The sequence below is a fragment of the Phaenicophaeus curvirostris genome, chromosome 3 (assembly GCF_032191515.1).
Source record: "Phaenicophaeus curvirostris isolate KB17595 chromosome 3, BPBGC_Pcur_1.0, whole genome shotgun sequence".
NCBI classification, from domain to species: domain Eukaryota; kingdom Metazoa; phylum Chordata; class Aves; order Cuculiformes; family Cuculidae; genus Phaenicophaeus; species Phaenicophaeus curvirostris.
Window position 1 is genome coordinate 31,232,262 of NC_091394.1, and position 15,312 is coordinate 31,247,573.

At 53.6% G+C, this 15,312-nt stretch overlaps 1 protein-coding gene across 1 annotated transcript; it reads right to left on the reverse strand.

Moving 5' to 3' along the window:
• Positions 1–371: 371 nt before the first annotated feature.
• Positions 372–6,183, reverse strand: FOXF2 (forkhead box F2). Its single transcript, XM_069853081.1, is given in 3 exon segments — positions 372–1,277; positions 4,990–6,085; positions 6,088–6,183. Coding segments are annotated over 3 exon segments (1,359 nt in total). The 3' UTR covers positions 372–1,110.
• Between the last annotated feature and the right edge of the window lie 9,129 nt (positions 6,184–15,312).

Genomic DNA, 15,312 nt, shown 5'->3' on the forward strand with positions numbered 1-15,312 from the left:
CCGCGCCTGGCAAGGACACGGGGACACCTGGACGCGGCTCTAGACAGTGGGAAGGGCGTTTCGGGACAGGGGAAGCCTGGACCCCGCTGCTTCTGTGCCCACTGTCCCGGTTATTTCCCCCCGTGGGAAGCGGGTGAGGGTGGGCAGCGCAGCCCAGAGACCACGGCATTGGCCATCTCGGGTTAACCCCTCGCTCACCTCTTCCTCCAGCGGCCGGCGGATTTGGACTTCCAGCTTCAACAGTCTCGGATGCTGGGGTGGAAGAGTTTTTCCCAGAAGGAGACAAGGAAAAATAAGCGCCTCTCCAGTGCATAGTCGTTTATATACATTTTATTGGAAAAAAAAAAAAAATTTGTACATCAAAATATTTTGGCAAACTGTAAAAAGTATACATAAGTGCAAATATATTCTCCTTTTAAAGCAATAGTGTGTGAGTATACACAAGATTTATTTAAAATATCTTTTTAAAAAATATTGTGGTAGAAAACAACTTTTGTAAAAATAAAACACAAAACATTGTATTGCTGCAATACTGGAAAACACGGAACTTTTCTTGAAGTCTATACAAGAAAGGGCTAAACAATACTGTTTTAATAATATTGATTGATCGGTGCTGAAGTCCATACAAAGTGTCCTTGGTAGGGCTCAGGGAGAGGAAAAAAATAAGAACTAAATTTACCACCAGTGCAACGGAAGGGGAATCCTCGCAGGTGCTGAGCTGGGAGATTTATTTTTCCCAATCAAAGGCACTTTCTCGTACAAAAATATATCGAATTATTCCCCTTCTCAAAGATCGTTTCTTTAGATCACAGAAAGGCCATTTAGGATTGAGGCGGTCAGGCTTGGCATAAGGACTCTGAGGTCCCACCTAACCCAACACGTCACATAAGGTATTTTTCTTTTAGGGAGAGCTTTGGAGCGTTATATCAGTTGTACGTGTCCTTCAAGGGCTGGAGGGGGACCGAAACCGCAGCTTCCTTAGGTAATTTTGCTACGTGACTCGTGTACTATCAACGCTATCAGAGTGCACATTATATTTAACCTGCGTGGGTCCGTCTATACCTCGACTCCGCTCAGTGCCCCCCGATTGTCTCTGTTGGGGCGCTGCCTTCACATCACACAGGGCTTGATGTCCTGGCAGACGCTTTGGTGGTGGTGGTGGTGGTAGTAAGATCCACTGGCGGAGGGGTGAAACGAAGAAATGCCGTTAAAATTGAGGACAAAATCCTTCCTGTCGCACACCGGGGAAGGGTGATGCTGGTAGCGAGGCAACCCCACTGCAAGAGAAGGAAAGAACAAGAGCTGCTCAGCTGTCGGGTGGCTCTGGCCGGGCGGAGCAGCCCTTTCTCCCGCACCCGCTGCGGGGACAGGCTGCGTGCAGGGAAGCTGACACGTTGCTTCGCTTCCCGAGGTCTCGGCTCCCTCCTGCAGGGTCTGGGACCTCCTCTCTACCTTTCCTGGACTGGGCGCTCCCCCAGGGCGAAGTCTAACCCGCTTGCGGGGAGGGGGGCGGGGATCCCCCGGAGTCCCCCATCGCCCCCGAATGGGCTCCGGACCGCGCTCCTACGAGCCCCCGTGCTGGCTCTGCGGGGAGGTTATAACCCGCACAGGCTGGGGAGCCGCACAGGCGGCTTGCGGAGGCGGGTACCCACGCGCGCGCTTCTCCCGCATCCCGGGTGCGCGCTATCCCCGAGCATCCCTCCCGTGCGGGCGGGCTGCCCCTCCGCCTGCGGGTTTATCGGTGCGGAGGGCCGGGGCAGCCTCTGCGCAAGGTGTAGGGGAGAGAGTGTGCGTGGGCGTGCGAGGAGTGATGCCGTTTGCTTGCCCGCAGCCCTTTGAACCAGATACCCATCTTTTCTCCCTCTTCCTCCTCCCTACCCCACTCCTAGGAGGTTTTTGCTTTTGATGTGAATGACTGCAGGTTGAATTCCAACCACTATCAGTTTGCGCGTTGATATTGTATTTATTTACGCGTGTACGAGCTTGCACCCCTTTTCTAGTGTGCGTGCTTTCTTAAACATAGCACACGGACCGAGGACATCCTACAGTTCGTCAACAACAGAAACGCATCCGCGACACCGACAAAAATGACCTTAAGAGTTCCCATTTTTATTTCCCACAGCTTAAGGCGGCCTTTCAGGGGACAAAGTCCCAGGGCCGCGTGGGAGACACCCGCCCCCCCGGGCCAGCCCGGCCCCAGCCAGCGCCGTGCTGGGGATTTTCAGTCTGGCAGGGCTCCTACTGGACCCTGCGGGGAGGGGGAGCGCTGCCTGAGCGAGGTCTGCAGGGTAGAGCCAAAGAGGGATTGGATTTGGCGTGTGGATGTCAAACTCGGCTAGCGGGATCCTGTCAAATGTGACCGAGGGTCAGGAAAAAAAAAAAAAAGAGAAAGAAAATAAAAAATAAAAGACAAAGAAAATAAAAAATAAAAGACAAAGAAAAGAAAAAAAAACACCAAAAGAAGGGGGGAGGGAAACGTTCCTGGTTTTCCCCAGGGTGTCGGAGCCGACCCCTTCGGCGGCGGCGCGCACAGCCCGTCTCCTCCGGCATTGCCCCCTCCTTCACCCCGCAGAGCTCACTTTATAAAAGTGATTATTTCGCTGGATTTCCTCGGCTTTCTAATAACCCTGCTGGTATGCTCGCCATAAACCGGGGCACTTTATTACAATCCTGATTCAATCATTTAGCAGGATTTAACAGTGTGCGAAAAAAATCCACTCCACCCTTCACCCCCCAGCTTCAAAATCCTTTTAGCAGAACCGAGCCTCCTGTTTCCAATTTCTGGTTCTCTTATTCTTGGGTGTGATGCGAATTCAAGGTTTTAAGTCAACCCTGTCGCTGTCACGACTAGGCGATTATTGACCGATTTCCGCCGAATTTGCTTTGCTTTTAACTAAAAGAAAGGCGAAATAGGCTCGCTACTGCTTCTGTAGGGAGAAGAGAAGAAAGATTATTGCTGGCAATAATTATGAATGAAGGAGTTTGGATCATTTTCTCCATCTCCTTTCATCCTACTAAAATGTTTTTACATAGCGCAGACGAATGAGGATTGAATCCACGCACAAAAAAACCCCAAAACTTAAACCGCTGGGTTTAAGGTGTTTGGGTTTTTTTTTTTTCAGTCAGTCAAGCAAGACACGGGGATGGTTTCCGCTAAAGACCTGGGCCCAGATCCTGGACGTGGAGAAAATAAGCGGAGAAACGCCGTTTTGCAAAGTGGTGGCATTAAACCTGAGCTGCTGGAAGCGGACGCTTGTCGCCGGCATTAAGAAAGCGTCCATCGGTCTGTCGGTTTGTACACTCGTCCTTGAACAGAAACAATTCGTATATAAACTCCAGCCTTGGAAACCGTGGTGGAGGCTTCTTGGCGGACCGGATCCCTTCCTCTCTCTCCTTCTGCTATTTGTTTTCAAGAGCTGTTAATCGGGCGATTCGAAAGGAAAAATTCTCTTCCAGGAATGGCCTTTCCCACCTCGGGTGTCTGTCAGGAGGAGGGGGTAGCCGCCTCCCAGCCCCGCTGCCCGGGCCAACCCCTATCCCGGGGGCCACTAGGAATGAAACAAGGAGTAAAACTCCACAAGAAGTAAATCAAACAGACGAGGGAAAAAAAAAAAAAAGAAAAGAGAGGAAAGGAAAAGAAAGAAATAAACAAACAACAAAGGAAAGAAGAAGTTCCTAACGGTAAAGGTGCGTATTTCAGCAGAGGATGCCCTTGTGAATCCTCCCGATTCCCAAACCACAAGGAAGGCCGACCTGAATCCCTGAAAAGTGGGTTTAAGCCTCCGCAGCAGAGCCCCGTGGGCACGGAGGAGCCCATCTGGGGTGGCATCGCGCCGCCGCAGCCGAAACCGCAGTCAGACGGAGACCCGCTCCGCAGCCGCCTCTCCCCGGGAGCTACATCGGGGCTATTTAGGGTTTGAGGTTGTTTTGGCTTTGGTTTATTTTTTATTAAGGGAGGAAAAAATTGCAACCGCATGGTCTCCCCTGAGATTCCAAGTGCCTTCGGCCGCGATGGCAAAGCGGCTTCCCTGACGACGAGGCTCCCAGGTCGCCCTCCCCTCGGCGGCAGCAGGCGGGGGGGGCCCGGGACAGGCTGCTGTGCTCGCAGAAGGACAGGAAAGTGATTGACAGGCGCCCAAGGAGGGGGCGGGAAGGGACCCAGAGCTGAGGGTCGCCTGTATTTGTTACTTGTTGAAATTCCCATAAAATTGAACAAGACCCAGCTCTCACAGGGGTTAAGTCAGGCTAAAATCCTCTTCGGTGTGGTCCAGCCCAGACTGTCTTTGTTTGCTTAACCTCTGGGACCCACGTTTAAAAGGGCTATTTGGAAAATTTCCCCGTAAGAGCCCAACATCTTTTACCCATTTTTGTGCTCGGATTTTTCAGAGCAGACATTGTCTGCGATCACTGGCCGTGGGGGTGGGAGCCAGAGATCAGAAAACACTTTTCCCTCCTCTCGCAGAAATACACTGGATCCGCTTAAATCTTTCTCGCTTTTTTTTTTTTTTTCCCCCAGACAAGCGTGGGGATTTTCACCCCCGCAGGGCTCGGGGGTTAATATTTAACGCCTTATTTTATTACCCCGCGGTTCACCGAGGTGGCGGCGATCCCCGGCCGCGCTCCCCGCTAAGAGAAGCCGCAGCCAGCGGCTCGTCCCGCTCTCGTCCCCAACACCCACACGCCGCCGGGACCCGGGGGGGGACACGGACGGCCTTGAGAGCCGGGATGCAACTAGGACGGAGCCGGGAAAAGGCCGCGACGGAGCCGAGCCCGCCTCGAAGCGCTCCTCCTCGAAGCAGGGCGAGGAGGGATGCTCTCAGCCCTCACCGCAGCCCGCCCCCTCCAGCCGGTCCCCCCCGTCCCGAACAGCTCCAACCCACGCGTGTTTGCCGCCCTCTCGCAGGCGATGCCCGTCTTTTGGTTTGTTTTTTTTCCTACGCCGTGGAGGTCGGGAGTCCCCCGCCGCCCCCCCCCCCCCCGCGCCCCTACCTGAGAGGTCGTCGCGGGGGCTCTGGTGCAGGTAGCCCTGCTCCAGGGAGTAGGAGGGCACGCTGGAGTGGAGGCCGGAGGAGGCCCCGTTGGCGGCGGGGATGCCCTGCTGCTTTATGTAGGGCGAGGCCCCCGAGGCTGTCCAGTGAGCCGAAGGGCTCGTGTAGGGCGAGTGGCACTCGATGGCGCTCGCCACGGCTGGCGAGGAGGGCACGGGGCTGCTGCTGCTGTCGGGGCCGTATTCCCCGTTGGCAGTCACCGGGCAGCTGGCCATGTAGGTCGAGCCGGGGTTGGGCGACATGTGCGGGACGTGGTGGCCGCCGCCGAGTCCCTCGTAGCCGCCGGCCATGGCGTTGGGCATCATGTCGAGGTTGTAGCCGTTGGAGTGGCAGGCGAGGGAGGCGGGGGGCGCCTGGAAGTCGAAGCCCTGCGGGAGGATGGAGGCGCCGAAGCCCAGCCCGTTCATCATGCGGTACATGGGCTTCAGCGCCTGGCATTTCCTCCTGAAGCCGCGGGGCCGCCGTCGGAAGGAGCCCTCCTCGAACATGAACTCGCTGGCCGGGTCGATGGTCCAGTAGTGGCCCTTGCCCGGGCGGCCCAGCCCCTTGGGCAGCTTGATGAAGCACTCGTTGAGGGAGAGGTTGTGGCGGACGGAGTTCTTCCAGCCCTGGTAGGAGCCGCGGAAGAAGGGGAAGCGGGCCTGCAGGAACTGGTAGATCTCGCTGAGGGTCAGGCGCTTGGAGGGAGAGCTCTGGATGGCCATGACGATGAGGGCGATGTAGGAGTAAGGGGGCTTCTCGGGTCTCCGCAGCCCGGAGCTGGCCTTCTTGCTCTTGGAGGACGCCGCCGCCGCCGAGGAGGAGGAGGAGGTGGAGGTGGAGGAAGAGGAGGTGGAGGTCTCCAGGGCGGAGGAGGGCGGCCGGCTCATCTGGAGAGCTCCGGGAGCCGGGCTGCGGGAGCGGAGAGGGACGGGGGGCTCCAGCCGCTGCTGGCCGCTCTCGGTGGTCATCTGGCGGAGGGAGGGGAATGGGGCAGGGTGGGGTGAGGCTGGGAGGGAAGGGGGGGAGCCGGGCGGGGTGGGTACCGGGGCGGGGGGTGCCCGGCGGGGGGAGAGCGGGGCGGGGGGGGCGGCGGGAGCCGCTGTCCTGCGGGCGCCTCCTCAGCGCGGCGGGGCGGCGGCAGCGCCCTGCGCATCCCTCCTCGCCGTCCCTTGCGCAATGGCTCCTCTGCTTTCCGCCGGAGCCGGGCGCTGGAGGGATGGACCGGCCCGGCCCCGGCCCCGGCTCCGGCCCCCGCCCCCCCGCCTCCCGCGGGGGCTCCGCTCGGCGCCGCTTCCTCCTCTGCCCCCCACCTGGGCACCATCCCTTTGCCTAATCTGGCAAGGGGAGGAAGCGCAAGAGCCCCCCCCTTCAATCTCTTCCGCGCTGTTATTCTTTCATATATATTTTTTTTTTTCTCGTGCGACCGCCTATCGGTTCCTTCATTCTTGGTCTTTTTTTTTTTTTTTTATTCCGCAGACTCTCCTTATTCCGGCCAAGAAATCAGCAGAGATAGAGAGAGGGAGTGAGGAGCAGAAGCGGGGAGGGGGGAGAGAGACCACCCCCTTTCCAGCTGGCCTCTGTCCACCCGTCATCTGGGGCAGGAGGCGCTGCTGCCGCTACTGCTGCCGCACCGTCCCCGGCTCGTCCTCTGGCTGCCGGCCCCGCAGCCCGCACCGATACCATTTACCGCGTCCTCGGGAGCTTTCGTGGCCCCGCAGGCCCTGGTCTGCCCGGGGACGAGGGGAGCGGGTGCCAGCCCGGAGCTGCCCCGGGGCACACGGGGGCCCCTGAGGGGGTTTGACCGCCCTGTGGAGCCCCGAGCAGCCGTGTCTGCTGCTCCTCAAGCCTGCCAGACCCCCTTTTATTAAAGACTTCTCGCTACCCCTTGTCACCCTCCCCCTGTAGAATGTAATTCATTTCATAGGGCGGCAGGGTTCGGGTCCGAGGATGCGCCCTCCCTCCACCCCCCGGTGCAGCGCGGGGGGCGCGAGCGCCGTTCGCCGTAGGAAACGGGGCGCCGGGGATGAGGGGGGCGTACAGGGAGGAGAGCGGCCCCGGGAAGCACAGGCCCGCTCCGGGTGATGGAGGAGGCTCCGGAATCAAACTTGAGACGGAAGGAGGATGGCGGCAGAGCGGACAGGGATGTTGGACCAAAGGCACGGGGGTGGGAAGGACCCGGGCGCAGCGGGACGCCGTGTGTGTGTGTCTGTGTGTCTGTGTGTCCGTCTGTCTCCAGCGCAGCTTCGTGCTGAGAGCTCGCTGGTGGGTACGGGCAGGGAGGGGGTGGGGCTGGTCCCAGACAGTGACCTGCAGTTGAGTGGAAGCAGGCTTTTTCCATCAAACTCTGCCTGGATACCACACACAGAGCCCAAGTGTCAGTTTACTGCCCTGAGCCCGGCTCCTTTTCCCTAAGCTCCACAGTAATTAGACAAAGAAAACCTAAATTAACTGAACAGGCGTCGACAGCTTCCTCCAGATCACCAGTGCTGCATACATGGGAATGTGTCCGAAAATGGCTTGATTGTACCTGAGGATCAGCTAAGAAAAACACTACCAAGCCCAGCAGTGTTTACTAGGCATTTTTAATAGAAAAAAAATGACCGTCCTGTCGATAGACCGTGTTTACCTTTCCTGAGGCATATATTTAGATTGTTTCTATCGTAAAAAAAAAATTTAAAAAAATATCTATGTATGTATGTATGTATGTATGTATGTATGTATGTATCTATCTATCTATCTATCTATCTATCTATCTATCTATCTATCTATCTATCTATCTTTCCTAGAGCGGCAGGGAGGCCGAATTGTGATTACTGATCTCGTTGTAACGATCTATTCGGGATATTAAATATATATATACATAGATATATGTGGTTTTACATATATACATCCTTTCCTCCTCTAGACAGGCAAGTGAGAGTCCTGTTTCTCCTCCTGCACGGGACACCTATCTATGTATCATTCTCGTCAGGAAGATCAATGTACTAAATGTAAGGGAGGGGGGCGGGAAGTTATTGCCTGAAAGTCACTCTAAGCCACCCCCGTTTCAGATAACTCGTTTTGATCATTAGTCTTCGACGAGCGGGAAGATTAATTTACTCCCGACGCAGATGCCACGATACACGAAGGTGTCGCTGCTTTCTCCGCGAAACAGGACGGACAATGAAGCAAAACTGGGCAGGGCAGCCCTGTGACAGAGCCATATGCTGCTTCAGTCGCGACTTGACACAGCCCAAAGAGGAGAATCGGGGGTGAAACATTCAGTCAACAGACTTCTACCTGTTAGCAATATCCTCTTTTTTTTTTTTTTGTTAGAAACATAGCATTAAGAACTCTCCAAGACATGGTCCTGAGACTTTAAAAGATGGTTTGATGTGCCTATGATTAAACAGAAGTGCATTTGCTGTTTGATGGAGATGTTTATTTTGGTTGGTGTATCCATTTCTGAGCTGATCCCAGCTTTGGAGCACAACTGGTTTGTTTTACCAGAGTATACGGAAATTAAACTTTTTGGCAGATTTGGTTACTCAGATGTTGTTCTATAATCATCGTTTTTATTCTAGGAAATCTCTTCATTATTGCGGTTTCAGTTTCATGTTCATAACACAGTCCCCTCCGCTTCGTGGGCTAAATGAAATAGCTTAGACTAAACCAGTTAAGAAAATGGGAGACAAATATGAAAGATAAATGTTTACGGTTATCTTGGAGTCTCTTTTTTTTTCTTCTTCTCTCCCACCCTGCCCTGTTCTTTCTATCTTTCTTTCCTTTTTTTTTTTTTTACATCTTTTTTCCTGTTCTTTTCTTCTCTTTTTTAACTGCATGCTTCAGGGTCTTTCCTCTCCTCTGAGGTCCTGCAGATGAGAAGCGTTTTTTCAATTAAACCCGAGACTGAAACTTAAACAAATCCCTCCAGTACTGTAAAAGTGCGTTTCCTTAAGCCCCGGAGGATTTTCCTCCAACTATCAGTTTGAGGGTGCCTGGATTTAGATCTCGATCTCCAGCGGCTGACAGCGATCCCTTTCCGCATGAGGGGCATGCGGGCATTTTAATGAGCTGGAGGAGCCGAGCGGGGGGGATGCAGCCAGGCCGGGAGGGGAAGGGACCCGCACTGGTCCTGCCCCGTCCTGTGTGCTGCTCCCGGACCTCTTGACTTCTCGGGACCTCTGGCAGTAGCCGTGCGATCCCGATGTTTGTTTGGAGAGGTTTTTCCGCTTTATATTCGCCCCCCCCCCCTTTTTTTTTTCTCTTGTGTACTCAATGGGTAGCAGGCGTGACTCTTTATAGACGTCTCCCTGCCATCAGGACCCTTCTTCCCAGCTCCAGTTGAAGGGTTGTTCTCTCTTTCCTTTCCCGAGGCAGAGGAAAAGGGGAGATGGTATTCGAGGGGCTGAAACACCTCCCATCTCAAGGGCAGACAAGGACATCCAGTGCAAACACAAGGGCCTACCTCTCCTTGCGGGAAAAACAATCCGGCCGACCCCAAAAACACCAGCAGAGAAGGGGCATCCCTCTCATAGCGTTTTGTAGACGGTTACCTCAGGTATTGCCAGATGGGTTTGGCTGTCTTCCCTTGAAGATACCTTGGGAATTTTTTTCGGCAGTGCCTAGATGTGAGGGAAGCTAAGTCCAGGTCAGGACACCTCCGTGAATGCAATCACCGTGAACTAGCACGGCTGCACTTTTCCCTTTCCCCCGTGTTACACAGCTCTGTCCGGGGCGGCTTTGTTCGGTGCCTGAGGGCGGGGAGACAGACCAGGCGAGAAACAGAGTTTGGGCAAGAACCCAGCCTAGAAGCAGAACCTATTCGCCCTTGGACAAGTGTTTTCCAGGGGGAACACGGCCTCAGCAGGTGGGAGATGAGGCGCCACCCAATCCTCCCACGCTGGACACGCAGCACCCTGGATCCCGGGCGCGTCCCGCAGCGAGCACTGAGGGCAGGGGGTGCGATGATATTCTCCTCCCTCTTCGGACAGGTTCTGCTTTCCCCGGCGTTCGGTCTCTTCTGCAGCCTGAGGAGAGTTTCTCGGCTTCTAGACTTTCCAGAAGGGCCCCCACAGCCTAAAATTTCGTTGCCACATTGACCCCCTACCTCCACCCCCCTTCGCCCTCCTCCTTCCACGACTGCCTCCATCCCCTGCATCCCATTCCATCCTTATCTCTGCACGGGAGCGGGGGCAGAAAGATACCTCGGGACCCTGAGCTGCCTACGTTCTGCCCGAGCTCGCCAAGCCCAGGGTTTAGCAAAGCCGAGTTCCACCCAGCAGGGCTGTGCTGGGGGTGCCGAGGGTGGATCTGCCGGGACCCCGCGGGCTGCTCCTCGCGCTGCTTTCCACCGTGATCCCCCGAAACGGAGTAACTTGATGGAGGAGACCTGCTGCCCTGCAGATACCTGCACAAAGACACGCTCTGCGTGTAATTATAGCACCGATGTTGTGTTACGGCCCTCCGCCCCCCCCCCCCAGTACTTCCACCAAGTGTTTGTGTAGGTAGACTTTGCTTTTCCTATGCCAGATGACAAAGTTAAAGATTTTATCCCCTCCCGGCTCCTCACAGCTCCAACTGAACTTCCCGGAGCATCAAAATAAACCCCCTACAGCGGTCAGGATATAGGTCACCTCTCTAAAAGGAAACACAACCCTTCCAAAAATATAAAACATCTTTTGACGTAAAAAAAAAAATACTCTTTTGTCTTCGAGCATCCTCTGTCAGTGTAAATAAAACGTGACAAGCACAGGGTAAAATAAGAAGCGGGATGTTTCGAGATGAGAGCGGAGGCAGCGCGGGCAGCAGGCAGCTCCGGGCAGGTGGAGGGGCTGCCGAGCTCCTGGGGAGGAGGGCAGGCTGCTCGCTGGCTCGGGAAGATGCTGAAAAAGAGATGGAATCCCGTCCCCCTCCCCGCCGCACATCCCGCTGGTAAAGGTCGCGCAAGAGGCAGCAGCGTCAGTGCAAAAATCTTAGCGGCAGTTCTTGTCGTGGGATTCAAGGCTGTAGGAAAAGCCACCCCTTAATCCTGCTCCGCATACCCCACTGACAGCCGCGAAAAAGGCAAGCAGGGTTTGGCCCGAGATCTGAACACACGGCACCTTTTTGACTGGCTTCTCCCCCGCCCAAGTTTACATTCCGATCAAATGAGATTTCTGAATTTACACATTGTCAATAATTTTCATACGCGCTCCAACCTTAATTACTTTCCATACCATTTGCAGCAGACAAATGGTTTCAGCGAGGCTGGGGAGCCCGCGGTGCCCCCGGCTTTGGCAGGGGAGCTGCTCCTTTCTCCCTCGGACACCACCCCCCCGCCCCCCAACGACTCGACGGGGAGGCGTCCTCTTCCCGCAGAAAATCAGCGAGGGAAGGGGGGGAGCTGGGTGGGATGCTCTGCATCTCGGAGGGGGGGTGGATTTATTTTAACGGGGGTGCGCGCGGCCGCAGCCTTGCGCGCCCCTCACCCGCGTCGCGGCGGCACCCGCGGAGCGCGGCTCGTCCGCAGCCCCGGCCGCGCTGCCCGGGGAGGCGCTAATCAGGAGCAGGTTTCCTTTCCTCCTCCCGCCCCCTCCAGCTCTCCCCTCTCCTTTCGTGAGAGGTTTTCATTAATTTTTAAGTAAAGCCCATAAAACGTAACGACCCACTCAAAGGTAGGGCCGAGTTACTGAGTGCCGGATTATTACATGATTTACGAACATAGTTTGGAAAAAAGTAATAATCCAAGCTCGCACCTCAGGAGTGAGGCTGCCAGAGCTGGGCACGGCCCTGCCACCTCCCTTCTCGGCGACCCTCGAGATGGTGGGGGCAGGAAACGGTAAAGCCGATTTTACATCTCTTTTTGCGTGTGGACGTGTGTTTTTACGGGCTATATCTCCCCGTTCCACCCCCCTAAACCCCCCTCTTTTTACATCGGCACCTTCAAAACCCTGGGCTACTGCGATTCCCCACTGGATCAAAGGGGAAGGGATTGGGGGGGGGCGGACAGTGCCTCCTGGGTTCGTGTCCTACCCCCCCGCTTCCATCACCCTTTCTCTCTTTCCCTCCTCCATCCGGGAGGCTTTTTATTGATGAACTGCCTCCGAGACCGCGCAAGAAATGTCCCTGAAGGGTTTAGACAATTCATCAGCCATCACTTTCGGTATCTGCTTCCTCCCTTTCAAATACAATCCTGGCACACCACGCCAGGAGGGGAGGGGAGCATACTTGAGACCAACAGCTACATAATCAACGTCAAAAAGATACCACTGACCTTTCGGAAATACGAAGTGTGGGCCAAAAAACCCTCCACGGGATTTAATTTTTTTTCTTCCCCCCCAGTTTTTTTTTTTTTTTTTTAAAACCCCTTTCACTGACTCAGTATTTAAGCCATTATTGCTCGTTTTCCCAAATTCATTAGGGCAGATCCATCTCTCCCACCGCAACAGGGCGGAGGGGACACAAAAAAAAAAAAAAAAAAAAAGAAAAAAAGAATTGGAAAACCCCAAAAGTGAATATTCAAAACGATGCCCCTTTGAGGCTCTTGGAGCTGCAGTGTCTCCGGGGGCCACGGGCACCGGGATGCGCCCCGGGGGAGCCCCCCGTCCCCCGCCGGCTCCGCTGGGTGGCGCTGAGCTCCCGGTGATGGGGGCTCCGGTCCCGCATCACCTGCCGGGGGAGGACGGCCCGGGGAGCACCCCCTGTCCCAGAGCCCGCACCCCCCAGCCTCAGCTCCAGCTCTCCGATAGTCTCTGAGCTGGTCAGTTAAAAAGAAAAACAACCAAACCTCTATATCGTTGTTGTTGTGGCATTATTATTATTATTATTATTATTATTATTTTATTTTTCACCCCCTACTCATGAATTCTACCACTGCATGAAGGTGAAGTGGGGTGCCCCAGACCTCGACAGTTTCGAAGATCCTCTTGTTTGGCTCTCGTGTCATCCCTGCCTATAACGCCAGCCATGCCTGCTTCTTGCCACGAAAATAAATTCCCAGGCTGACAGGTGAAGAGGGGCAGTGAACTGGGGCGAGGGGTTCCTGAGAAAGGGGTCCCATCCCCCCCCCCCCTTATCCGGACCCTCCCCATTGCCCGGTGGGGTTTACACAACCTCCATCACTCCAGAAGGGAAAACTCTCTCCTCGGGTTTGTCCCAGGGAAACGAAATATAGAATCATAGAATAGTTTGTGTTGGAAGAGACCTTAAAGTTTATCTAGTTCCAAACCTCCTGCCATGAGCAGGGACACCTCCCACCAGCCCAGGCTGCCCAAGGCCCCATCCAACCCGGCTTTGAACACCTCCAGGGATGGGGCAGCCACAGCTTCCCTGGGCAACGTGTGCCAGTGCCTCACCACCCTCACAGTAAAGAAATTCCTCCCTATGTCTAGTCTAAATCTGCCCCACTCCAGCTTATACCCATTCCCCCCTGTCCTGTCACTGCAAGCCTTTGTGAACAATCCCTCTCCAGCTTTCTTGTAGTCTCTTCAGGTACTGGAAGGTTGCCATAAGGTCTCCTCGGAGCCTTCTTTTCTCCAGGCTGAACAATCCCAACTCTCTCAGCCTGTCCTCGTATGGGAGGTGCTCCAGCCCTGCTTATAAAGACCTGCAATGCTTTTTAAACACGAGACTGACATCACACTTACATTATGTGTTCATCTTTAATAAAACTTTGAGGAGAGGTTTTATTGTTTGGACCGAGGGGAGAGGAAGAGTGAGATTTGTTTTGGGGTTCAGGTCACATAGTTCCTAAATAAACCCTGTGCTCTGGGGCTGGGCTGTGAATAGGATCTATGTGAGCCAGGATCTCCTTCTGCCGTGACTGAAGGGGGAACCTGGGTATCAGCACCCTGGGGTGGATGGGCTCACCCCCACCCCGGGAGAGTGTATGCACACAGGTGCAGGTTGCTTTTTTCCTGAGAGGACACTGAGGTTCTCCCTGTGCAGCCTGGCACCGTGAAGGGAAAATACAGCTGCTTGGATGAGAAAAGCCATTTGAACCGCACAAGGGAAAAGGCAGAGAAATGTCAAAATCGACAGAGTCACAAAGGCTTTTTAATCTTCCTTTGACAAAACAAATTACCTTTAAAGGTGTGTGCTACATGCAAAGCAATGGATCACTTCAAGCACTAAATATATAGTAGTTAAATCCCTTTTCTATGCTTGTTTTTTAGTCTCCAGGAAAACAAAAATGCAAATAGAAATCAAACAACAGAAAATGTATTTGAGGAAGAAGTTTGCCATTTCCTTTTACTTCTCTTTTGCTTTGTCCTCCATGCCAAAAGATTATTGTCTTCTTCCCGCACAGAGAACTCTGTCTTTTCTTTGCTATTGCATATATATATATATGCCTGTCTTTCCTTGAGCCACTACACGCAATAGCAGTATACTTAACCACTACATTAGCTCATTATTATCACTCTCCTTCTGGACCTGTCCCTGCCCTTCACTTGTGGCAAAAAAAGGAGTGGACTGGGTAGGTGGGTAGGGTGGTGGCACTGTCCGTAGACTGGATTTTTAGGTCTGCTAGAAAAGAAAGCCATCACCCATTCTCTTATATGGAAAATACAGCAGCTCTGCTGCTCCCAATGGTGCAGAGAATAAAATGTCCTGTGTGTAGTTATTGAGATCCTTCTGTTATTTGAATGAGGCTTTTTCCTCTTCTACTCCTCCTGTTCTCATGAAAAAAAAAAAAACCAAACCCAAAAATGCCTGTGGGCTTTAGTGGAGAAGGAACATATCTGTTTAACAGAAAACATCACATCTTTCCCCCTCCAAGCTGAATCTCATTACAAACTCTCTCTGAGAAACTCTGGACCCAAAAGGACATGCCCTTTTCTCCAGACGAGAAGAATGCTAGTAGAGAAACTGATTGGAAGATTAAGCTGCTGCCAAAGTTGTCCTGCCAATAACTAATTTATTCTCGAAAGGATAACTTATTCCAACTTCTGAAATCTGCAGTGTGGATCCAAGGGGAAATTTGGCTCAAAAGAGGTAGCACGTTCAGTCTCTGAGCTTCAGAGAGAAATATGAATCTCTTGGTGGGGGTGGAGTCACGTCATTGCCTTTAAAAGTTTGAGCCCATGTAGCACTCTGCGCCATTCATCTCAGCGGGACATCTGGGTGTAAAAATAACTAGCAGTGACATTTGTGCATATTCAGATTATGTCTCAGTGTTTGTCTTTCTTTTCAACCTGTCTCCAGTTTTAATCTAAAGTTATTTCTTCTCAGAGACTGGACTTAGCCCTGTGAAGTGACAAATCTCCAGCTGAAAGCTGGGAACAACAGGCTTATTATCAATTATGTAAACCCTAAATGGAAC